Source organism: Zea mays, chromosome 3 (assembly GCF_902167145.1).
Source record: "Zea mays cultivar B73 chromosome 3, Zm-B73-REFERENCE-NAM-5.0, whole genome shotgun sequence".
NCBI classification, from domain to species: domain Eukaryota; kingdom Viridiplantae; phylum Streptophyta; class Magnoliopsida; order Poales; family Poaceae; genus Zea; species Zea mays.
In genome coordinates, this window is record NC_050098.1 from 48,759,756 (window position 1) to 48,785,775 (window position 26,020).

Below are 26,020 nucleotides of genomic sequence, written 5' to 3' on the forward strand. Positions count from 1 at the left end.
TCATCACTTCTTCTAAAGACAGTAACACCTATATCCGTAAAAAGACAGTTGTAGCCCATTTTACATAATTGCGAAACTGAAAGCAAGTTGTAATCTAAAGAATCTACAAGAAACACATTGGAAATGGAATGGTCAGGTGATATAGCAATTTTACCCAATCCTTTGACCAAACCTTGATTTCCATCCCCGAATGTGATAGCTCGTTGGGGATCTTGGTTTTTCTCGTAGGAGGAGAACATCCTCTTCTCCCCTGTCATGTGGTTTGTGCACCCGCTATCGATGATTCAACTTGAGCCCCCGGATGCATAAACCTACAAAACAAATTTAGTTATTGATTTTAGGTACCCAAATGGTTTTGGGTCCTTTGACATTAGATACAAGAACTTTGGGTACCCAAACACAAGTCTTTGACCCCTTGTGTTTGCCCCCAACATACTTGGCAACTACTTTGCCGGATTTGTTAGTTAAAACATAAGATGCATCGGAAGTTTTAAATGAGATGTTAGAATCATTTGATGCAATAGGAGTTTTCTTCTTAGGCAATTTTGCACGGGTTGATTGCCTAGAGCTAGATGTCTCACCCTTATACATAAAAGCATGATTAGGGCTAGAGTGAGACTTCCTAGAGTGAATTCTTCTAATTTTGTGCTCGGGATAACCTGCAGGGTACAAAATGTAACCCTCGTTATCCTGAGGCATGGGAGCCTTGCCCTTAACAAAGTTAGACAATCTTTTAGGAGGGGCATTAAGTTTGACATTGTCCTCCTTTTGGAAGCCAATGCCATCCTTGATGCCAGGGCATCTCCCACTATAGAGCATGCTTCTAGCAAATTTAAATTTTTCATTTTCTAAGTCATGCTCATTAATCTTAGCATTAAGTTGAGCTATGTGATCATTTTGTTTCTTAATTAAGGCTAGGTGATCATGAATAGCATCAACATTAATATCTCTACAAGTGCAAATGGAAATATGCTCAACGGTAGATGTAGAGGGTTTGCAAGATTTTAGTTCAACAATCTTAGCATGTAAAATGTCATTTTCACTTCTAAAATTGGAAATGGTAACATTGCAAACATCTAAGTCTTTAGCCTTAGCAGTTAATTTTTCATTCTCATTTCTAAGGCTAGCAAGAGAGACATTCAATTCTTCAATGTTAGCAAGTAAACTAACATTATTATCTCTAAGACTGGAAAATGAATCATCACATACATTTGAATCAACCTTAGCAATTAATCTAGCATTCTTGTTTCTAAGGTTGGCAATAATATCATGGCAAGTGCTTATCTCACTAGACAGTTTTTCACATTTTTCTACTTCTAGAGCGTAAGCATTTTTAACCTTAACATGCTTCTTATTTTCCTTAATTAGGAAGTCCTCTTGGGAGTCCAAGAGTTCATCCTTCTCATGAATAGCACTAATTAATTCATTTAATTTTTCTTTTTGTTGCATGTTTAGGTTGGCAAAAAGGGTGCGCAAATTATCCTCCTCATCACAAGAATTATCCTCATCACTAGGGGTTGCATATTTAGTGGAGGATTTTGATTTTACCTTCTTTTTGCCGTCCTTAGCCATGAGGCACTTGTGGCCGACATTGGGGAAGAGGAGCCCTTTGGTGACGGCGATGTTGGCGGCGTCCTCGTCGGAGGAGTCGGTGGAGCTCTCGTCGGAGTCCCACTCCCGGCAAACATGGGCATCGCCGCCCTTCTTCTTGTAGTACCTTTTCTTCTCCTTTCTTCTCCCCTTCTTGTCATCGCCCCTATCACTGTCACTAGATAGTGGACATTTTGCAATAAAGTGACCAGGCTTACCACACTTGTAGCAAACTTTCTTGGAGCGGGGCTTGTAATCTTTCCCCTTCCTTTGCTTGAGGATTTGGCAGAAGCTCTTGATGATGAGCGACATTTCCTCGTTGTCGAGCTTGGAGGCGTCGATGGGGATTCTACTTGGAGTAGAATCTTCTTTCTTCTCCTCTGTTGCTTTGAATGCAACGGGTTGTGCTTCGGGCGTGGAGGAGTCGCCTTGCTCGATGATCTTTTTGGAGCCTTTGATCATTAGCTCAAAGCTCACAAATTTACCTATGACCTCCTCGGGAGACATTAGCGTGTATCTAGGATCACCTCGAATTAATTGAACTTGCGTAGGGTTAAGGAAAACGAGGGATCTTAGAATAACCTTGACCATCTCATGGTCATCCCATTTGGTGCTCCCGAGGTTGCGCACTTGGTTCACTAAGGTCTTCAAGCGGTTGTACATGGCTTATGGATCCTCTCCTTGGTGAAGTCTAAATCGACCGAGCTCCCCCTCATTCGTCTCCCTCTTGGTGATCTTGGTCACCTCGTCTCCTTCGTGCGCGGTCTTGAGCACGTCCCAAATCTCCTTGGCGCTCTTTAACCCTTGCACCTTGTTATACTCCTCTCGACTTAGAGAGGCGAGGAGTATAGTGGTGGCTTGGGAGTTGAAGTGTCGGATTTGGGCGACCTCGTCCGAATCATAATCTTCATCCCCCGGTGATGGTACCTGTATTCCAATCTCAACAACATCCCAAATGCTAGTGTGGAGTGAGGTTAGATGATGCCTCATTTTATCACTCCACATATTATAATCTTCACCATCAAACATAGGTGGTTTGCCTAATGGGACGGAAAGTAATGGAGTACGTTTGGAAATGCGAGGGTAGCGTAGGGGGATCTTACTAAACTTCTTGCGCTCATGGCGCTTAGAAGTTACGGATGGCGTGTCGGAGCCGGAGGTGGATGGCGACGAAGAGTCGGTCTCGTAGTAGACCACTTTCTTCATCTTCTTCTTTTTGTCACCGCTCCGACACGACTTGTCGTGTGAAGGGGGTCCCTTCACCTTGTTGGCGAACTCCCCGAATGGAGCCTTCCCATGGCTTGTGGCGGGCTTCTCGCCGGTCCCGATCTCCCTCTTGGAGGATGCTCCCGACATCACTTCGAGCGGTTAGGCTCTAATGAAGCATCGGGCTCTAATACCAATTGAAAGTCGCCTAGAGGGGGGTGAATAGGGCGAATCTGAAATTTATAAACTTAAGCACAACTACAAGCCGGGTTAGCGTTAGAAATATGAACGAGTCCGAGAGAGAGGGTGAAAAAACAAATCGCAAGCAAATAAAGAGTGAGACACAAGGATTTGTTTTACCGAGGTTCGGTTCTTGCAAAACTACTCCCCGTTGAGGTGGTCACAAAGACCGGGTCTCTTTCAACCCTTTCCCTCTCTCAAACGGTCACTTAGACCGAGTAAGCTTCTCTTCTCAATCAAATGGGACACGAAGTCCCCGCAAGGACCACCACACAATTGGTGTCTCTTGCCTCGGTTACAATTGAGTTGATCACAAGAAAGAATGAGAAAAAGAAGCAATCCAAGCGCAAGAGCTCAAATGAACACAAGTCACTCTCTCACAAGTCACTATTTGATTTGGAATGAACTAAGGACTTGGGAGAGGATTTGATCTCTTTGGTGTGACTTGTATTGAATGCAATAGCTCTTGTAAGGTGTAGGAAGTTGGAAAAGTTGGATGCAATGAATGGTGGGGTGGTTGGGGTATTTATAGCCCCAACCACCAAAAGTGGTCGTTGGGAGGCTGTCTGTCGCATGGCGCACCGGACACTGTCCGGTGCGCCAGCCACGTCACCCGACCGTTAGGGTTCGACCGTTGGAGCTTCTGTCTTCTGGATCACTGAGCAGTCCGGTGGTGCACCGGACAGGTCCTGTAGACTGTCCGGTGCGCCTTCTGGCGCGAGCCTGACATCTGCGCACACTGTAGCGCATTGAATGCGGTTGCAGGCGACCATTGGCGCTGAAGTAGCCGTTGCTCCGCTGGCACACCGGACAGTCCGGTGCGCCACCGGACACTGTCCAGTGCTTCACCGGACAGTCCGGTGAATTATAGCGGAGCGGCCTCCAGAATTCCCAAAGGTGAGCAGTTCGGAGTTGGAGTCCCTGGTGAACCGGACACTGTTCGGTGGTGCACCGGACACTGTCCGGTGGCACACCGGACAGTCCGGTGCGCCAGACCAGGGCACACTTCGGCTGACTTTTGCTCTCTACATTTGAATCCTTTTTCGGTCTTTTTATTGGTTTGTTGTGAACCTTTGGCACCTGTAGAACTCATAATCTAGAGCAAACTAGTTAGTCCAATTATTTGTGTTGGGTAATTCAACCACCAAAATCAATTTAGGAAAAGGTGTAAGCCTATTTCCCTTTCAGAATCGATACTAAGGAGGTGCTTTTAGTATTGGTTCATGACCTTTTAGTACCAATTGGAGACACCAATTGTTACTAAAGTGTACAAGGACTAGCTGGTTAGGGTTAGTTATAGCAGAATCTAAAACTCTATTAGGATGGTCTGATGACTATTGAACCCTTTTATTGCTTAGTGTGATGCCCCATTTTCTTTTCTGCAACTTCTTTGGTGACCATCCAACTCTATCTCTAATGGTTCATCAACACTTGAGCAGGGTCATCTGATGCTTCTATGAGTGTGACATTGTGACCATTTGGTCTGACACCCTTGCCATGGTGGCTCCGGTGCTCCTGTTCATAGACGATTAGGGTTAGTTGCAACCGTATGGTCCGACACACCCTTAGGATGGTCTGATACCTGTTGAACCCTTTTCTTGCTTTTGTTTCTGCATGGTCTTTGCGTCCATCTTGGTTCCATCTTCCTTGCATGTACTTTAAGATCTTCAATCATATCTTCTAATGTCTTACCTGAGGTGTTGATTATTCGCATCACCGCGTTGCTTTAGTCCATGTCCACTTAACGTCCTTTCAACTATAAGCAAAGACAATAGCAAGTAATGCTATTCTAATACGGTTATGTTGATCATCAACCATCAAAATCTAGTTATTATTGGGTCTATGTCGATTTTCCTTATAGTCTCTCCTTTTTGGTGATCGATAACTATCAAAATGTAGAATACAATCTACTTGCTAAGATGGAGTCCAATGGAAATGAGTTTTATATTTTCTGTATAATTGTTTTTGTAGATTTCTTGATATGTTTATTTAAACCACGAGCCATATGGATTGCCGCGCGTAGATGAGTGTAGAAGTTTGTGATCTCGGGTATAGTTATGCATTGTAAATGTCAATATTTTCTGGATATATATTTGATCAAATTCAAAAATATTTATTAAAACCCAGAACAGTAATTATTTCGGAACGGAGGAGCAGCTATGTTTATTGTTTACTTCACCGGCCCTTTTATACTCGTACAACAATCATGGAGTTCAAAAATACACACGGTTCCACAGCGCTGCACGTGTCACACAGTGACACCAAGCGACCCGTGCGCACTGTGCACGTACGGCTAGCTCTCTCAACAATCTCTGTTTTTTTTTTGTTGTTGTTGTTGTACAAGTCACAAACCAACCATATGCATGCTAATCCAGCTGGTTTACGGTTTGATTTTGCTTTTCCATTTTTTTTGAAAGAAAACCTGATCCTACAGGTCCTAGTCCTAGCTATGCATGACCACACGAACACACGTACGATACGACGCATTTTCTACAGTGGAACACAAAAAAAAACGCTGTGGCAGAAGCAAAGGCAACAGACGACACTCTTTTTTTTTGTTCTTTTTTCTTCTAGCCACATGATGATGAGAAGCGAAGGCTAAGTTACTGCGGATGTGTAGTACGCATGGTGAGTTTATTTTCCACCCCCGTGCTGATCGCCGCCGGCCGCCGCGGGCTGGTTGCTTGCTCTTGGTGCCTCAAGAACCGAGACGAGAGGCGGACGCGAGCGCCACCACCTGCGCCCACACCTTGAGCCGCGCCTTCACATCCTTGGGATCGTCCCCTGTTTCAACAGCGGCGTACAGCAGTGTCACGTTACTGCTACACTAGTAGACACCAACCGGGATTATCATGCAATGAAGAAATTAACCGAACAGAACGCCTGGCAGCAAAGCAGGCATCCCACACCCGATCCGATCCGTGCCTAATCCTAATGATCATTCATGCGCTCTTGCTAGATTGGTAATGGTACGTTCGTTGACGACCGTATGTGGCACCGTGCTGACGTCTACCATTCCTGACTTGTTGATCTTTTGATCTGACGCATATCCACGTCGGCGTGAGGAACTGCCACCCTACTAGATGGATGGCCGTGTTGAATTGGTGATCCGAATTCTAGATAAGAGGTCGTGTTAACAAGAAAAGCAGAGACCATCGTCGGAGACTTAGACCGAAGCGGAGCGACGCTAACTGGTCTATGGACCAACAACCCTGCATGCCATGGGTGCAGGGGACGGAGGCCTCGCGGTATATATTGTTGACCCTGATTAGGGATTTAGCGGCGGGCGTTATTATTAGTACTCCTCTTGTTTGTCACCGTTCAAGGATGCGTTCTGTATACACTTCACATTATTGTGAAGGTTTTAGCTGGCTAGTGTTTTTGGTTTTTCCTTCCCATCGAGGCCTAGTTTGGGTACTATTGGATTGAAGTGGTTTGGAGGGATTGAAGAGTGTTTAAATCCCCAATAGATCAAAAACTCCCCCAATACATCTCAATACACTTCAATCCGTCTCATTCCTAGAGTACCCAAACTAAGCCCGAAGGGTTTTCGATGTAAATCTATGCTCTATGGTTTATTGGTTGATCTACTTCGTTTTGTGTGCCGAGACTGCTACGAGGCCGCAGGCGTAGGTTGATCGACACGGGTTGCGCGAGTCCAATTCCTAGCCAGACAAGTAGTAATACTCCTACAGTCCTACTTAACAGGTAACAGATGCGCCACGCCACCGATGAATCCCCGGCCCATTGCCATGTACTAGGTGAATGAGACAGAAGGTGACCATGAGCATGACACCTGGCGCGCGTGCTCTTTAGTTTTGGTTCGAGTGCACTGCCTGGCAAGGCAGGGCAAAAGAGCCAAAGAGGGAGACGTACGGCCGTCGAATCGAATGCATGCGATTCCGCCCGTGCGATGTGAGGTGACGTGCGTGCATGGCGGGTAGGCAAAGCCCCCGCCCGTCGGTTTCATTAATGAATCATGCCAAATGGACGTGCGCGCAGCAACGAAGTTACGAATTGACCCGCCGCCGCCGGCCGGTGAGGGTGAGCGAGAGCGAGAGCGAGAGCGACCTCATCTGATCGGCTCCGCGCCTCGACCTGACCGACGCAAGTCGCGTACGGTAATGGACAAACCGTTCGGAGCACTCTTTTGACAAACAGATCGCCGGCTACGTTTGTGCTAGCAGCGCAGTAGAAAAAAAGAAATTCTGAAATGCTTGGCCCGGGGTTTCGGTTGGTTGATTAGTTACCGGGGCTGGAGATGCGCCAGCTGCCGGCGGAGGCCGGCGAGTTGCCGCCGCTGCTGGCGGTGTCGACGCCGGAGAGCGCGTAGTAGGAGGGGATCTCCACGGTCCAGTCGCAGGGGAGGTCCAGGCCCAGGTCGCGGCACGCGCGGACCTCCTCCATGTCCATCGCCACGCCGCCGCGGCTCGCCGGGGAGTCGCCGCCGCCGCCGAGGACCACCACGGGCACCACCTCCTCCTGCAGCTGCCGCCGCTGCTTCCGCATGCGCCACGCGCGCTCCAGCCACGCCTCGCGCCCCATCCGCTGCCACCGGCGCTGGTGCTGCCGCTGCCGCCTCCCGCCGCGCCCGTCGGCGCCGGGCGGCCACCGCGCCTCCGTCTCGCTCGCGTACTCCTTGGCGCTCGCCCCGGGCCACCCCGCCGCCTGCGCGCCGCGGTCCGGCGTGCCCGGGAGCGACGCCGATGACGGGGCCTGCTGCGGATCCTCGTACGGAGGCCACGCGCGGTACGCGGTGGCAGCGTTGACGTCCGACCGTTCCGGCACCTCGAACTCGTCGTCCTCTTCCTCGTCAACCCCGGCCTCGTCGTCGGCGTCGCCGCCGTCGGAACCCTCCAAGGACAGGCGCGACATGCGCTTGCTCATGTCCCACTCCTCTTCCTCCTCGTCCCCTTCTTCCTCCTCTGCGATGGTGTGGTCGCCGTAGTAGTCGTCGTCGTCGTCGTGGCCCATGACGTCCCGGATGGTCGGGTGAGGCAGCGGGGCTTCCGTCGACGGGGAGGCCATTCCGAGCGGAGCAAACTGACCTGACAGCGGGGTGGGCAACAAGCAGCCAAGAGTAGAGAACCAAGTTGATCAGAGAAGAGAAGACTTGCGGAGCTTGCTGGTGGAGGGAAGCAAGCAACTGAGCGCATATGCGATATATATATTCGCAAGGCAGAGTGTGCCTGCCTACCGCCGGATGGGCTTATATATTGCCTGGAATTCCTAAACTCGGAATGGACTGACTGGGTGTTTGGATCCCTTCATTTTAAAGGAATTGGAATTCACTCAATAAAGTAACTTATTTAGTTTAGAATTTGATATTCCACCACTTTCCAAAGTTTAGATATAAGCTTATCTCAAATTCATAGGGTGGAGGATAGGAAATGATTTTATGCATGAGTAGAATTTGTTTCTATTCTGTAACTTACATGACACTCTTTGTTCCACTCTTCTATAGTAAAAATATAGCACATAAATATATAGGACATCTTCCTAATAACAGTATACAAATATATTTCGTATAAAAGCGAATTAGCTTAATTGATATATGTCTAAATTACTATTATTAGAATGGAATTCAATTCCACTTATCCAAACGGACCCTGAAGGAAAACTGGAAAAGCTCCTAACGGGTTACCAAACTGAATTGTACTATGCAGGTTGTCCTAAAAACTAACAAAAAAAATCATTAGCCTGTTAACCCGAGGAAAATGCTTGCAGATTTGTAATCCTCTTCTGGAACTTTCGGGGTAACAATCAAATGTTACGCAGATTGCAGAGAATCGTTGTAAATTCTGATCGTTACAGTTCGAATCAGGTTAATTAGCCACGTAGTCTTTCCCAGTGGAGTTCTTGTTCTAAAGAAACCCGTGTTTCTGCTACAACCATATAAGGCCTTGTTCGGTTAGCTTTCAATTCATATGGATTAAGTGTAATTAGGTAGTTTTAAATCCTAAACAAGTCAAAGTTCTTCTAAATTTTTTGAATCTCATCCAATTCATATATAATAAGAATAATTGAACAAGATCTAATGAAAATTAGATCGAGCCTCCCCAAGCCGTGCATTTTCGAAAAGCAATCGCGTCTCGTAAAAGGGAGTCGGACCACTGCACGTCGGCACCATGCCACCATGCCATGCTGGACTGGACCAGTCTATGTGGGGTTGGGTCGTTGGGATCGTTCTCCAAACCCATCATGCTAACGTTGTAGGAAAAGATGTGACCGACCTCGTCACGAAAAAATAAGCATCTAGATGTTCCATGCCGGTGGAAAACTGGCTTCCGCATTTCTGCTTGCACGTTAGCCAGGATATAGAGTGTGTAAGAAATGTGCACAGTACGAAGTAGCGAAGGATTTTTCGTTATGGATCATTGTGGTTTGCAGAGTTCAACCACAATCTCTGCACCTAAAAACATGAGAACATATCCTCTGCACATGAATTAACAAAGTTTATAAAAGATTTTGAAAAGAAATCATACATATTCTTTCCACCCTGCTCTAATTATATACTCCCTCCGTTTCGTTTTATATGTCGCTGGATAGTACAAAATTGAACTATCCAGCGACATATAAAACGAAACGGAGGGAGTATAAGATTTCAAGTTCAAATTCGTTATACTTTAGCTGCAATAAAAAAGAGGAGATTTTAGACGATTTTTTATTTTAAACTTGTCAGAAGTTTTATCTTTTTATCACTCTTTATGTAATGCCTTGATCTGTTCTATTCTAGCATATCAAGTAAGGGCATTGTTGGCGCTGATCTGGACGCCAAACACTTAGAGTGAACCACATGGTGGTGCTCTCTGCGGAGGCGCGGACGGTCCGCGGCCTGGCGCAAGAGCGGCTCCTTCCCTGCGTACGCCCGGACGGTCCGCGCCTAGGGCCGAACGGTCCCTGATGGCGCAGAGGATCTTCTTCTCCGTGAAGAACCCTAGAACTCGCCTCCGGGTAGATCCTATCGATGAGGAGAGTTCTAGGGGTTGCTCCGGGGTCGAAAGGCAACCCAGGGCGTCCCTAATCGGCGTAGAGTCGAATAGAGATGGTTGTGAAAGACTAAACTAGGGCTAAACTAAGGCTAGATTACCTGCGCAAAAAGCTATACCTGCGCAAAAAGCTGAAGAGCTGTCTGCAATGCCGAAAGCTGAAAGAACTGAAGAGTCAAAAGCTGAAGGGACAAAAATATCAGAAATTTTAAACCCTTCGACAGAAGTTGGAGTGCCACAAGCTCAGAAGGGTCCGGCTGTGACCCCCAAAAGGAAAAGGATGGTTAATATTTTGGATGTACTGGAGACAATAAAGTCTTCAAGCTCTACGCCGAAAAAGTTGCCGAAGCTCAAAAAGCACAAACTGAAACAACAGCTTCTGGAGGCGAAACTACAAAGCACCAGGCTGAAATCAAAACTGGACCTTCAGAGTCTGCCAAACAAAAATCCTTGGAAACCGAAAGAGAAAGTAAAAAGGAAACTTTAAAGCAAATTCTGTCTGAAAAAACTCTTTCTTCAACTGCCGAAGCACCTTCCAAATTGCATGATTATATTGTGCGACATGCTTCGGGCAAAATACTATCTGAAGATGAAAAACGAGAAGCTCATCATTACGCCCAGAAATTAAAATATCCGAAAGGGGCGTTGATATTCAATGACAGTGGAGAAGAGGACTTCTTGTACTGTCTCCCAGACAGCAAGGAGATCTCTGTCTGCCGGGAGATGGCAAGAAGCTCCGGATTCCCAACTCTAGAAGATGGGCTTTCAGTTTTGTCAAAAGATGAATTGGCCGATAGCTTAGCATATAACAGCTTAAAGGTGAGAAAATACACTTTTTGCGTGGTTAGAAATTCGTGTGTTTATTTATTAATATCACATTCCTTCTGCAGGGACTTATTCTCAGCAACGCCCTTAGGGCGCAAAAAAGTGTCGAAGATGAAGGGTGCACCATGGCTTTAAACAACCTTCGTTTCGAAGTAATTGAGCTAAGGAACGAAGGTCTTGAGAAAGATAAAATATTAAATTCATTGGTGAATAAAATAAAAGAAGACGAGGCTGCTTCCAAAACTGACCTGAGAGCGGAGCAAACTGACCTGAGAGCGGGGTGGGCAACAAGCAGCCAAGAGTAGAGAACCAAGTTGATCAGAGAAGAGAAGACTTGCGGAGCTTGCTGGTGGAGGGAAGCATATGCGATATATATATTCGCAAGGCAGAGTGTGCCTGCCTACCGGATGGGCTTATATATTGCCTGGAATTCCTAAACTCGGAATGGACAGAACGAAAACAGGAAAAGCTCCTAACGGGTTACCCAACCCCCCTCCGTTCATAAATATATTGTCGATTTAAAAAAAACTTTAACCAATTATCTTATTAAAAAACAACGAGTTATCGTTTATTTTATTGTGAATTATTTTATCATTTAAGATAGATTGTGTTTAACTTAAAAGTTTACATTTTTGAATAAATTAGATCGAGCCTCCGCACCGCAAGCCGTGCATTTTCAAAAAGCAATCGCGTCTCCTAAAAAAGGTGTCGGACCACTGCACGTCGGCACCATGCCACCATGCCATGCTGGACTGGACCAGTCTATGTGGGTTGTGGGGTTGGGTCGTTGGGATCGTTCTTCAAACCCATTATGCTAACGTTGTAGGAAAAGATGTGACCGACCTCGTCACGAAAAAATAAGCATCTAGATGTTCCATGCCGGTGGAAAACTGGCTTCCGCATTTCTGCTTGCACGTTAGCCAGGATATAGAGAGTGTGTAAGAATTGTGCACAATACGAAGTAGTGAAGGATTTTTCGTTATGGAATTGTGATTTGCGAGTTCAACCACAATCACTAACAAAACACTCGGCAAAGGCTATTTTATACTCGGTTGCCGAGTGTAACACTCAACAAAAAACACTCGGCAAATTTTTTATCGGCAAAGGTTTTTTTGTCGAGTACTTTTTTTGGAAAAAAAAACACTCGGCAAATCAATAATCGAAAAAAAATTAAAAAACAGCAAAATATTTTTAAAATTCTAGGAACAACTCTCCAACCCTACTTATTAAGTTACTCATTTTCCTATCATTTGTCACTATTATTTTGAATTAAATTTATATATTTTGTAAATTGTGAGATTAGAACTCACAACCTCTTTCTCGCGCATACCCTCCTATACCACTACACTACTACACCAATTATGTCTATATTGTGTTTTCATTCCCCATGTACTATCACAAACCGAGAGTAATTTGATTATTTAAGGCACTAAATGAGTTCATTTGAAAATGTGATCAACTATAAAGTTGCATAACTTTTTGAGATCTACAAGTTTTTTTAATAGTTTCTACATCCGAGACCGTTTACAAAATTTGAATTTTAAATTTAAAAACTTCACACGAATTTTTCAATGATAAGATGATTTCAAATCAAAAAATTGTCAACTACAAAGTTTCATTACATTTCAAGACCTACAACTTTTATTTTGATGTTTTTCCATACGAGATAGTTTGAAAAAATAAAATTTCAAAATTCAAACATAGTTTTGCATGATTTCAAACCAAAACATTGTCAACTACAAAGTTTCATAACTCTTCAATACCTACAACTTTCATGTTGGTGGTTTTTTCTTTCGAAGTCGTTTTCAAAATCCAAATTTTAAATTTTTTAAATTCAGACACAGTTTTCGTTGACAATATGACTTCAAATGAAAAAGTTGTCAACTATAAACTTCTATAACTTCTCAAGATCTACAAAGTTTATTTTGGTTGTTTGGTCATTTGTTTATCTCACATGATGGTTCTAACAATATGCACAAATTCTATACGTCTCTCTCGTAGTTTCATAAACTACCAGAGAGATATAGGTTTTATGAACAAATTTATTTTTATTTTGTCATATGAAGAAATGATCAATATATAAATTGTACGTCATGATGAGTTATACAAATTTATAGTTGAAAACTTTTTCATTTGAATTAATTTACTACTTTAAAATGTGAATTTTAAATTGTCTTTGCCTAGTGTTGGAGAAAAAACACTCGGCAAAGAGCTCTTTGCCGAGTGTTGCATTTGTGACACTCGGCAAAGAGTCCTTTGCCGAGTGTCAAAAAAAGACACTCGGCAAAGAAACTCTTTGTCGAGTGTCAAAAATAAAACACTCGGCAAAGATTTTCTTCGCCGAGTGTTTTCTTTTACCGAGGGTTTTTTGCGTGGCACTCGGCAAAGAATGTGGCACTCGGCAAAGAGCAAAATTCCGGTAGTGAATTTATGCACCTAAAAGAGGGGAACATATCATATGCACATGAACAATTGGTATACATGTAGCTAGTGCACATGAACTAACGAAGTTCACAAAAAATTTTGAAAACAAATCATACATATTCTTCTACCCTACTCTAATTATATACAAAATTTCAAGTTCAAATTTGTTATACTTTAGCTATAATAAAAAAGAGAAGATTTTAGACGGTTTTCTATTTTAAACTTGTTAGAAATTTGTCTTTTTATTACTCTTTATGTAATACGAATTTGAACTTGAAATTTTTGCAAATAATTGAAGTAGGGTGGAAAGAATATGTATGAATTTTTTTCAACATTTTTGTAAACTTTGTTAGTTCATGTGCACCACATGTGCACCAAATGTTCATGTGCACAGCATATGTTCCCTAAAAACATGAATTGTCCACTCTTTTCAGCGCGCCTCCCCGCTCCATCGCCTTGCTCTGCAATACAGCAGTGCCAACATGTGGTCCATCTACACACGTCGTCGTCCCCTCGCACACCCCGGCGAAGGGAAGAGAGACGGTTGCGGCCAAGAACTTCGCCCACCCAATCTCCTAACCCCTGCCCACGCCGCCTCCCTGCCCTTTCTCAAAGACGATCAAGGGCCACGCAAAGATGAGCGGTCTAGTTGAGTTCTGTCTCGATCCAGAAAGGACGGTCCGGAGGAGAGCACCTGGTCGACATCTGCCTTGATCTGTTCTATTCTAGCATGTCGAGTAAGGGCATTCTTGACGCCGATCTGGGCGCTAAACACTTGGAGTGAACCAACTGGTGGTGCTCTCTGTGGAGCCATGGACGGTCTACGACCTTAGGCTGAATGGTCCATGGCTTGGGTGCAAGAGCGGCTCCTTCACTGTGTATGTCCGGACGGCCCGCGCCTGGGGATGGACGGTCCGCGATGGCACATATGATCTTCTTCTCCGCGAAGAACCCTAGAACTCGCCCCAGGGTAGATCCCATCGAGGAGGAGAGTTCTAGGGGTTGCTCAGGAGTTGGCAGGCCACCCAGGGCGTCCTTAATCGACGTAGAGTTGAATAGAGATGGTTGTGGAAGACTAAACTAGGGCTAAACTAAGGTTAGATTACTTCTACTCCTAGGGAATGGAAGAATAATGCAAAGAAGTTAATTTGGTCGGATTGGATCGATTGTGAGGGGTTCAATCGGTCGTAACCCTTCCTCTATATAAAGGGAGGAGGTCTGAGCCCGTTACAAGTCGGTTCCTGAGTTAATCCCACAGGTTTTGCTAACAAATTTCGCTAGAAATCCGGAACCTTAACTGATTATGCGCACACACGGACTATCTCTGTCGCCATCACAGACTGTCCGACATCCCAATTTAGTGCTCAACAGGCATGGTTGTCAAGCATTGATATATCTAAAAACATGTTCATACAACTCAAAGTATTTAAGTCTTATATCTTATTCATTAGATATCTTATTCATTACAACTCAAAGTATTTAAGTCTTATATCTTATTCATTAGAGCTCCTTAAGACACAACCTATTTATGTTTATTTTAGGGTGTAATCTTATCTTAGACTTAGAAAACCGTCTAGAGAGGTTTTTACCTAGATATGGCTCTTGTTTTTTTTTTGCACTTACCCTTTAATATATCATTTATTTGGGTTGTACATTCTCCAAGACATGTGAGCTGCCCTAGAGACAACCATACGAAGAACACGATGGCGAGCTGCCCTAGAGACAAGCATACAAGATCTTAAATATATTGGATCCATGGATAGCTTATGTGTTGATTTATTGAAGTTATAAGTCCATATTCAGTTCATAGATTCTATTTGTGTCCATCAATTATACTCTAGATATTATAGAATTTCTAGTTTTGGATGATAATGTGAATCATCTAGGCCCCTTTGGTAATGTTTTGGTAATTAATGACAACTGTTTGTGGACTAACGATTCTTGAAGAAATAAGAATGCAGGGTTGGACCACATAGAACAGGAAATGTTGAAGAATCATCCGCATTGGTTGTGGATCAGATGAACGGAAAGGTATAATATAGGTTTTACTTTTGCCGGTCTTGAGGAGTTTAGAGAAGATACCTGACCGGATTAGTAGGCTAGATAGCCGTACTATTAAGAGGGGTCAATGACTTCGATCTGTGTAAAACTTAGTGCCTCATAGAGCATCAAGTAGTTGCATTTGCATGAGGACTAACAACGCTTCATTTCGCGAGTCAAAAGTTCCTTCAAAAGCATGTTTGAAAAATTGCGAAGTCATGGACGCGCGGACTGTCCGGGCCTTAGGGGCGGACCGTCCGCAATCCACCAGAGGGGTCCGAAGTCTGACCATTTGTATTGACATTGTGTTCTATAGCACTGCGGACCGTCCGGGCCTTAGGGCCGGACCGTCCGCAGTCATGACCAGAGAAGGGTGGCTTCGGGCCAGTCCCTGAATTATAGGCGGACGGTCCGCTTGTGAGGGGCGGACGGTCCGCAAGTGTCAAAATTGTTTTTGGACAGGGACTGTGTGTTTTTATAGATTTGTACTACGGACTGTCCGGGGGACCAGTCCGGACAGTACAGTCTCAGGTCACGGACCGTCCGGGATTTATAGTCGGACGGTCCGCGTGTGTTAACTCCGTTTGATCCGAGGCTCGGGTGTTTGAATTTGCCAGGTCGCGGACGGTCCGGCCTTGAAGGGCGGACTGTCCGAACCCACCTTTTGAGTCAGCTCTGACATGTTTCAACGGTCATTATAGCCGTTATGATGTACGGCGGACCGTTCGGCCCTAGGGCGCGGACGGTCCGCGTGTGCGCAGAATTGCCACCTTTTGCACATAACGGTTGGTTTTAGATGGGGGGCTATAAATAGAAGGGTAGCTCGTGTGAGAGAGCTCTCTTGGCCATTCCTTGCACACATTGAGCTCATTTGTGATCCTCCAACTCACTCTCTCACACTCTTTGCTTGAGATTGCATTCTAGTGAGAGATTGAGGGTTCCTAGTGCATTTGCATCATTTGGTGATTCTTGAGGCACTAGGTGGTACACCGAGCAAGCGTCGTTGGCTTGTTACTCTTGGAGGTTGCCGCCTCCTAGACGGCTCGGGTGATTGTCTTCGTCGAGCTCTCCAAGAAGATTGTGGAGAAGCCGCGGTGTGGATTGTGAGGGGTTCGTGCCTACCTCGCCGGAGCGGCAAAGGTGACATTAGTGGAATCGAGGTATTGAGTGATTTCTTGTCCACTTGGCTCAAAGATCAAGTCGTGTCTTGATAGAGGAGCAAGTGAGAGCTTGAAGTCCACCTCAACGTGGATTAGGGGTGATCGGCAAATCACCGATACCACGGGATAAATTTCGGTGTCTATTCCTTCTAGCATTACTTATTGCTTTGCAATTGATTAGTGATTTGCTTATTGTTCTTCAAGTATTCAATCTCCGTAGTTGTTTTTCATACATTGTTTACTTATTGACACTAGATAATTTATTCCTCTTGTTGTATTGATTAAATTTATTTAGTATTATTGATTTTAGTCAAAACCGTCTATTCACCCCCCCTCTAGCCGGTGTCCTAGATCCTACAAGTGGTATCGGAGCCGAGGACTCCATTGTTTGTGGATCTAATCATCCCGGAGTGGGACATAATGGCTAGTAACAACAATGTGCATATTGGGAAGCCACCGCACTTTGATGGAAACAATTATGATTATTGGAAAATAAGAATGTCAATGCATCTTAGAGCAATGGGTGGAAAATTTTGGCCAATTGTTAGGGATGGATTTGTTGTATTGAAGGAAGATGAACCATCCGTTAGTGATAATGAGAATATCCTCACAAATGATCAAGCCATGAATGTCTTTTATGATGCTCTTGATATAAATGAGTTCAATCGTATCAAAAATCTCACAATCGCTCATGAGATTTGGATAAAACTAATGGAAATTCATGAAGGAACTACAATTGTGAAGAGTGCCAAACTATATGTGTGCAAAGGGAAGTTTGAGCAATTTATTATGAAAGAAGATGAGAGTGTATCCGATATGTTCAATCGGTTGAATGAGATAGTAAATGAACTCAAAGGACTTGGTTTTAATGTACCAGATGTGGATTTCACACACAAGTTCCTTAGATCACTTCCGGAGAAATATGAGACTATTGTGACAATGCTAGTAAGGAGTGATCTATCTACAACTTCTCCAACCGAAGTATTGGGAGAAATTCTCACTCAAGATATATTTAAGAAGTCACAAGCCGATGCTTTAAGTTTGGCAAAGAAGGTGAAAAATGAATCTATTGCTCTCAAAGCCAAGGCCTCAAAGGCAATTGAAAAAGAAGATAGCAATGATGAAGAAAATGAAAGTGAGAGTGATGGTGACATGGCTTTATTTGTAAGGAAATTCAATAAATTCATGAAGATGAAAAGAGGTCAACCTAGAAGAGGTCAAACATCTAGAAGAAATGCTTTCAATGATAGAAAATGTTTTGAGTGTGGGGAACCCGGTCACATTGCCATGAATTGCCCAAGCAAGAAGAAGAAGGGCAAAGATGAAAGTGACAAGAAGAAAAAGAAATACTATAACAAGAAGAAAGATGGCAAAGCCTACTTAGTTGAATGGGACTCGGATGATAGCTCGGATGATGATGATGATGACACCTCATCCAAGCTTAATGCCGGAATTGCCATCAAGGAAGCTCCCTCACTTTTCTCATCCCCCCATTGTCTCATGGCAAAGGGAGATGCTAAGGTAAAAATCATCACCGATTTAAATGATATAAAAGATGATGATGATATCGATGATGTTGATGATGATGGCTATTCATATGATGATCTTGTTAGAATGTTAGGTGAGGCCGATGACTACATGCACAAAGAAAAAGAAAAATTTAAGACCTTGAAGGAATTGTATAAAAACCTCCAAGTGTCTTTTGAGGAGCTCAAGACCTCTCACAATGACCTCAAAGAAAATTGTGAGAAGCTTGCGGATGCTCAAAAATCATCTATTGTGCATGAAGTTGAGGTGGTCACTAAGGATGTTGGAGTCACTTGTGACTTACTTGATAGTCTTACAAGTGAACCACTACCTACTAACTCTATTTGTGATAAATGCAAAATTTCTCTCAATGATAACATTGCTCTTGATGAATCAAAAATTATTGTTGAGAATGAAGTGTTAGTAGATAGAATAAATATTCTAACTCATGACCTAGAAAAGGCATATGGTGGTAAGACTAAATTGGATTTCATATTGGGAAGTCAACGATGCTCTCTTAACCGTGAAGGTCTTGGATATGTTCCCAAGAAAGGAAAGAATGCTTTTGTAAAGCAAAAGACATTGTTTGTGAAAGAATGTGACAAAGTGTGTCACAAGTGTCACAGAAAGGGACATGTTAAGAAAAATTGTCCCAAGTTCAAAAATGTATCCTCCACTTGTTTTGAGCATTGTTATGTTCTTTCTCATAATGCAAAAGGTGTTCATGCTAAATTTGTTGGTACTTCAATTGTTGGAAATAAAAAGAAAGCTATTTGGGTACCAAAGACCTTGGTCACTAACTTCCAAGGACCCAAGCAAGTTTGGGTACCTAAAAGAGATTGATTTCCTTTTGTAGGTAAACTACAAGGCGGGAGGGAATCATTGGGTGTTGGATAGTGGATGTACTCAACACATGACCGGGGATATGAAGATGTTTACCCAAATGAGTGAGGAAGATTGCTCAAATTATGATAGTATCACATTTGGAGATAATCGTAAAGTAAAGGTTAAAGGTTTGGGTAAAATTGCTATCTCAAATGATCATTCTATATCAAATGTGCTATTGGTTGAGTCCTTGAATTTTAATTTACTCTCCGTAGCTCAATTATGTGATTTAGGATTTTGTTGCAATTTCACGGTTGAAGATGTTATTATCTCTAGTGTTGATGGTAGCAATCTTAAGTTTAAAGGTTTTAGACATGAAAATCTTTATCTTGTTGATTTCTCATCTAATGAGGCAAAGCTCACAACTTGCCTATTTTCAAAAGCTTCACTAGGTTGGTTATGGCATAGAAGACTTGGTCATGTTGGGATGAAGCAACTCAATCGGCTAATTAAGCATGACTTAGTTCGAGGCTTAAAAGATGTGAAGTTTGAAAAGAACAAATTGTGTAGCTCTTGTCAAGCCGGTAAGCAAGTGGCAAACACTCATCCAAATAAAAGTCAAATGTCCACTCATCGACCTTTGGAATTACTTCACATGGATTTATTTGGGCCCACATCTTTTGTAAGTATTGGTGGTAATTCTTATTGTCTTGTGATTGTGGATGACTATTCAAGATTTACTTGGGTTTATTTTCTACGAGACAAATCCAATGTGTTTGAAACATTCAAGTCATTTGCTATATTGGCTCAAAATCAATTTGATTTTGACATCAAAAAGGTTAGAAGTGATAATGGGTCGGAATTCAAAAATGCAAGAATTGATCAATATTGTGATGACAAGGGTATCAAACATGAATTTTCTTCCAAATATACCCCGGAACAAAACGGTATTGTTGAAAGAAAGAATAGGACTCTTATTGATATGGCTAGGTCTATGTTAGCGGAATATAGTATATCGGATTCTTATTGGGCCGAGGCAATAAATACCGCTTGTCATTCATCAAATAGACTATATTGTCACAAGCTCTTGAAGAAAACTCCATATGAATTACTCATTGGTAGAAAGCCAAATATCTCATATTTTAGGGTATTCGGTTGCAAATGTTATATTTTGAGAAAGGGGAGCCGGCTTTCTAAATTTGAGAAGAAATGTGATGAGGGTTTTCTTCTTTGATATTCATCAAATAGTAAGGCTTATAGAGTCTTCAACAAAACTCATGGTATTATTGAGGAAGCATATGATGTTGAATTCGATGAAACAAATGGGTCTCAAGATGAGAATGATAATCTCGATGATGTTGGGGGGACTCAATTGATAAATGCAATGAAAACAATGGCCATTGGTGAAATAAAACCAAAGGAAGATGATGATGAAGATAGTGTGGTTGCCATTCCTTCATCCTCAACTATAAATGAGGAAGATCACCAAAGCCAACAATTCAATGTAACCATGGATACTCATGATCAAGGTACTTCAAGACCTTCGGTTCCTCCAAATGCTTCAACAAGCAATTATCAAACGGTATCAAGAATTCATCATTCCATTGTGAAGGATCACCCGGTTGATCAAATTGTGGGTGATATTAGTAAGGGTGTTCAAACTCGCTCTCGCATAGCTTCATTTTGTGAACATTTCTCTTTTGTATCTTGTATGGAACCTAACCGTGTAGATGAAGCTCTACTTGATGTTGATTAGGTGAATGCAATGCATGAAGAATTAAATAACTTCGCTCGAAATGAAGTTTGGGAGCTTGTTGAGAGACCAAAGAACCACAATGTTATTGGTACAAAATGGGTGTTTCGCAACAAGCACAATGAAGATGGTGTGGTAGTAAGAAACAAGGCAAGATTAGTTGCACAAGGATATACTCAAATTGAAGGATTGGATTTTGGAGAGACATTTGCTCCCGTAGCAAGATTAGAAGCAATCCGGATTCTACTTGCTTATGCTTGTGCACAAAATATCAAGCTCTACCAAATGGATGTAAAGAGTGCCTTCCTAAATGGTAAGATTAGTGAACTAGTGTATGTTGAACAACCTCCCGGTTTTGAGGACCCCAAAAGACCTAACCATGTGTTCAAGCTTTCTAAAGCTCTCTATGGGCTTAAGCAAGCTCCACGCGCTTGGTATGAAAGGCTTAGGGATTTCTTGCTTTCCAAAGACTTCAAAATTGGGAAGGTTGACACTACTCTATTCACTAAAAGAATTGGCAAAGACTTATTTGTTTGTCAAATCTACGTTGATGATATTATTTTTGGATCTACTAATGAATTATTTTGTGAGGAGTTCGGAAAAATGATGTCAAAAGAATTTGAAATGTCTATGATAGGAGAATTGAGCTTCTTTCTTGGCCTTCAAATCAAACAATTGAAAGATGGAATTTTTATAAGTCAATCAAAATATTTGAAGGACATGCTCAAGAAGTTTGGTTTAGAAAATGCTAAGCCTATCAAGACTCCAATGGCAACAAATGGTCATCTAGACTTAGATGAAGGAGGTACTATGGTTGATCAAAAACTTTATCGTTCAATAATTGGTAGTTTGCTTTATATTACCGCATCTAGGCCCGATGTTATGTTTAGTGTATGCATGTGTGCTCGATTTCAAGCTTCTCCTAGAGAGATTCACTTGAAGGCCGCTAAAAGAATTCTAAGATATTTGAAGTATACTCCCAATATTGGTCTATGGTATCCCAAAGGTGCTCAATTTGAATTAATTGGATATTTGGATTCGGACTATGCGGGGTGCAAAGTTGATAGAAAAAGCACCTCCGGTTGTTGTCAATTTCTTGGTAGATCTCTTGTTTCATGGTCTTCTAAGAAACAAAATTCGGTTGCTCTATCTACCGCCGAGGCGGAATATATATCGGCCGGAAATTGTTGTGCTCAACTATTATGGATGAAACAAACCTTATTGGACTATGGCATTATTTTCAAGAATGTGCCTCTCATGTGTGATAATGAGAGTGCGGTAAAATTGGCTACCAATCCGGTCCAACACTCAAGAACCAAGCATATTGATATACGACATCACTTCTTAAGGGATCATGTTGGCAAGGGAGATATCTCTATTTATTCCATTGGCACGGATGATCAATTAGCAGACATTTTTACAAAACCTTTGGATGAAACAAGATTTTGTTCTCTAAGAAGTGAAATGAATGTGATCGATCTCTCAAATGTGGCTTGAAGTTGATCACACATGTGTCGTATTGCATCTCAGGTCTAAATATGCTCTTTATGCTATTTATTTGGTATTATTGGTGCATTTTTCATTCCAAATTGCTCTAGATAGTTTAATTCAAAAATTTTGCACTACTCAATTACATAATATGTATATGCATGCATACTAACTCTTGGAGTGGTCGAAATGTCCATATATAAGCACCAACTCGGATTCGAAATTCAAAATCAGAAAGCGGACAGCAATTTGAAAAATGAGTATCAGGCCGCGGACCGTCCGCAGCATCAGGAAATGGACAGTCCGTTCAGCCTCGCAGACCGTCTGCACACATCAGGGCGCGGACCGTCCGCCGCCCCAGCGCGGACCGTCCGCGACAGGGCAGTAAAGTCGACCGGTGGCCGCAGACTTGTCATTTGTGCTCTCTCGCTCTTCCTCTCTTGCTCTCCACTCGCCAAATACTCTCTTGTGTTGAGTGTGCGCGGACGGTGAATTGAAGTTGCGTGCGGACAGTCCGACAGCTTGTGGCAACATTTCATCAACATGTCTTCATCACGGTATCTTCAATCTTGTGAATTTCATCAAATTTCTTCCATTTTGAGATTATTTGGGTTTCCTCTCTGATCTGAAATTGAGCAGTGGGTTTCAAAATCTGATTGGTGGGATTGATAGTTCTCCTCAATGTCAATGCTATGCAAAATTTTGAACTTGTTTGGATGGGTATTCTCTGCAAAATCATCAAATTAAACTTTTGTGGCGGCTAGGGTTCTTTGGAGTCGCCCCTGGTCGGTCGCGGACCGTCCGCCTGGTGGACGCGGACTGTCCGGGCCTCTGGCGCGGACAGTCCGGCCCCCTAGCGCGGACCGTCCGGACCTTGGCAGAGCATTACAGTTCCATTCCTCTTTATAGTGGTGATTGGTATCAATTATTTATCTATGGATGTCTGTCACATTGTTGCAGTGGTTTTGGTGGTCTCCGCAAGAAACTTGCAGGTCGCTTTAAATCCAAGCGCCCTCGTGGAAATGATGATGACTATACACCAACCACTGATTCAGAGGCCCAATCCTCAGCTGGGGGCACTGAATCCATGGATGCTGAAGATTTTCCTCATGTTCATCCTGATTATCCCATTGATACCCAAGGATGGACTTATCCAAAGCGGAGATTTTCCATGGCTGAGTACTGCTCTAGACGGACTGTGAACCAGTATACTCTGCCATCTGATACAAATATCCAGTTCTTTCACACTCAGCTGCAGTTTGATGTCTTTTGGGGCACCCTGGTGGATACTAATTTTCATAAGCATCAGGTGATTGATTGGTCCTTCTTGCTCAGTCAATCAGTCATGGAGGGTCTCATCCCTAAGTTTGAAACATGTGGATTATATCAGTTTATGGGACAACGCACAGATTTCAATGAAATGGCTGTTAAGCAATTCCTGGCTACCTCAGAGATTGATATTGAAGAAGAATCTATCACCTGGATGACTGGCTTCAAGCGCTACTCTGCTTCTTTTGCTGACTTTGCCGCTGCCAACAGTCTGGACTATGGTACCATTTCTGCTGGGCTGGATCTTTATACTGAAGATAATTTTGAGGATTTTGTGCAGTTTTATGAGCCAGCCAGGCTTGGTATACCCAGGAGGTTTGGAGAGACAGCCGGACTCAGACATCATCCTGCTGTCATCAACAAGATTGCCAGAGTCACCATTCTTCCCAAGAGTGGTGATAAGAGTAAAATACGGGATAAGTTCTGGAACATCATCCAGCACATCATGAATGGTGAAGTCATGAATATTGTTCTTTTCATGATGAGGCAGCTTAATGATTTGAAAATGGACAAGAATCAAAATCTGGCATATGCTCCTTACATTATGGCACTCATCAAATCCAAGACAAGATTTGAGGGCCCTTGCGAGATTGTTCACACCCCATTCAGGCCTTTTAAGAATGAGATAGGGTTTCTCACCAGGCCACTCACTCCCTTCCCAGATGATGAGGAAGACCCTGGCTATGAGGGTGGAGCAGCTCCTAATGTTGAGGGACAGCAGATGCCTCCTCCTCCACCTCCTCCTCAGCCTCAGCACTATTGGGAGCCTGCTCCAGGATATTTTGATCCTTATTTTCACAATATGCAGCAAGGGCTGGAGACTCATATTGATACTCGCTTTGAGGGGTTGATGTCACATGTGGATCACCGCCTCGATGACATGCAGTCTCGCTTTGACAGTAACTGGGATGCACTCAACTCTGAATTTTCTGAGTTTCGTGATCAAATTCACACTAATGTCACTGATCCCATCATGTCCAGGCTGAATAATATGCAACAGAGTTTTCAAGATAACATGGGTGCTCTCTCCAGTCAATTTGACAATCTTTCTACAATGACAACATGCATGATATCAGTCAGAGGCAGCAGCAGCTCCAGCAGGACTTTGGCCAGTTCTCCTCCCTGTTTGACACCTTCAGCACTCATTACTACAACATGCATCCTCCGCCGAGTGATCAGTGAGGCCTCTCCTTTCTGGCAATTGATGCCAAAGGGGGAGAGAAGTGGAAGAGAAGTTGTCTGGCGTCTCTTTCAGGGGGAGTTGGTGGTTCTATGTGGACATTAAGACCATGCATATGCATTTTACCTTTTTCATGCCGCTTGCATTAGTTTATGTCTTACGCATTTGGAACTGGTTTGATCTATTAACTCTATGTCGTATGTCTGTGGACTATTATCTGTAATATTCTGTGGGATGAACTATGTTTTAGTTCAAATTACTCTGTGTGTGGTTAATCGAGGTGTGATTATAATTGCTGCGCTCACTCTACGGATCATATCTTGTATGCCTCGATAACCATGATTGTAGGAAAGTCTCCATCAAGCTCCAATATATTATGTGTGTTATATCTTCAACTTCAAACAATCCTGCACACACTTAGGGGGAGCCTTTCTTACATACTGAGTTTCTTATTGGGATTTATCTATCTCTCGAACAGAACTTCAAATCAAGATAAGTCCTATGAAACTCATCTCCAAGATCTATCTTATCCTTAGGTATGAGAGAGATTTGGAGAAACTAAACTTCTCTTTAATATACTATGTGTTGTTGTCATCAATTACCAAAAAGGGGGAGATTGTGAATCATCTAGGCCCCTTTGGTAATGTTTTGGTAATTAATGACAACTGTTTGTGGACTAACGATTCTTGAAGAAATAAGAATGCAGGGTTGGACCACATAGAACAGGAAATGTTGAAGAATCATCCGCATTGGTTGTGGATCAGATGAACGGAAAGGTATAATATAGGTTTTACTTTTGCCGGTCTTGAGGAGTTTAGAGAAGATACCTGACCGGATTAGTAGGCTAGATAGCCATACTATTAAGAGGGGTCAATGACTTCGATCTGTGTAAAACTTAGTGCCTCATAGAGCATCAAGTAGTTGCATTTGCATGAGGACTAACAGCGCTTCATTTCGCGAGTCAAAAGTTCCTTCAAAAGCATGTTTGAAAAATTGCGAAGTCATGGACGCGCGGACTGTCCGGGCCTTAGGGGCGGACCGTCCGCGATCCACCAGAGGGGTCCGAAGTCTGACCATTTGTATTGACATTGTGTTCTATAGCACTGCGGACCGTCCGGGCCTTAGGGCCGGACCGTCCGCAGTCATGACCAGAGAAGGGTGGCTTCGGGCCAGTCCCTGAATTATAGGCGGACGGTCCGCTTGTGAGGGGCGGACGGTCCGCAAGTGTCAAAATCGTTTTTGGACAGGGACTGTGTGTTTTTATAGATTTGTACTACGGACTGTCCGGGGGACCAGTCCGGACAGTACAGTCTCAGGTCACGGACCGTCCGGGATTTATAGCTGGACAGTCCGCGTGTGTTAACTCCGTTTGATCCGAGGCTCGGGTGTTTGAATTTGCCAGGTCGCGGACGGTCCGGCCTTGAAGGGCGGACTGTCCGGACCC

The 26,020-nt window shown here is 43.3% G+C and overlaps 1 protein-coding gene across 1 annotated transcript; it reads right to left on the minus strand.

The window, feature by feature from the left end:
* Positions 1-5,331: 5,331 nt before the first annotated feature.
* On the minus strand, positions 5,332-8,190 carry LOC100274211 (uncharacterized). The gene is given in 2 exon segments (NM_001148583.1): positions 5,332-5,820; positions 7,287-8,190. Coding segments are annotated over 2 exon segments (864 nt in total). The 5' UTR covers positions 8,065-8,190; the 3' UTR covers positions 5,332-5,734.
* Positions 8,191-26,020: the final 17,830 nt, after the last annotated feature.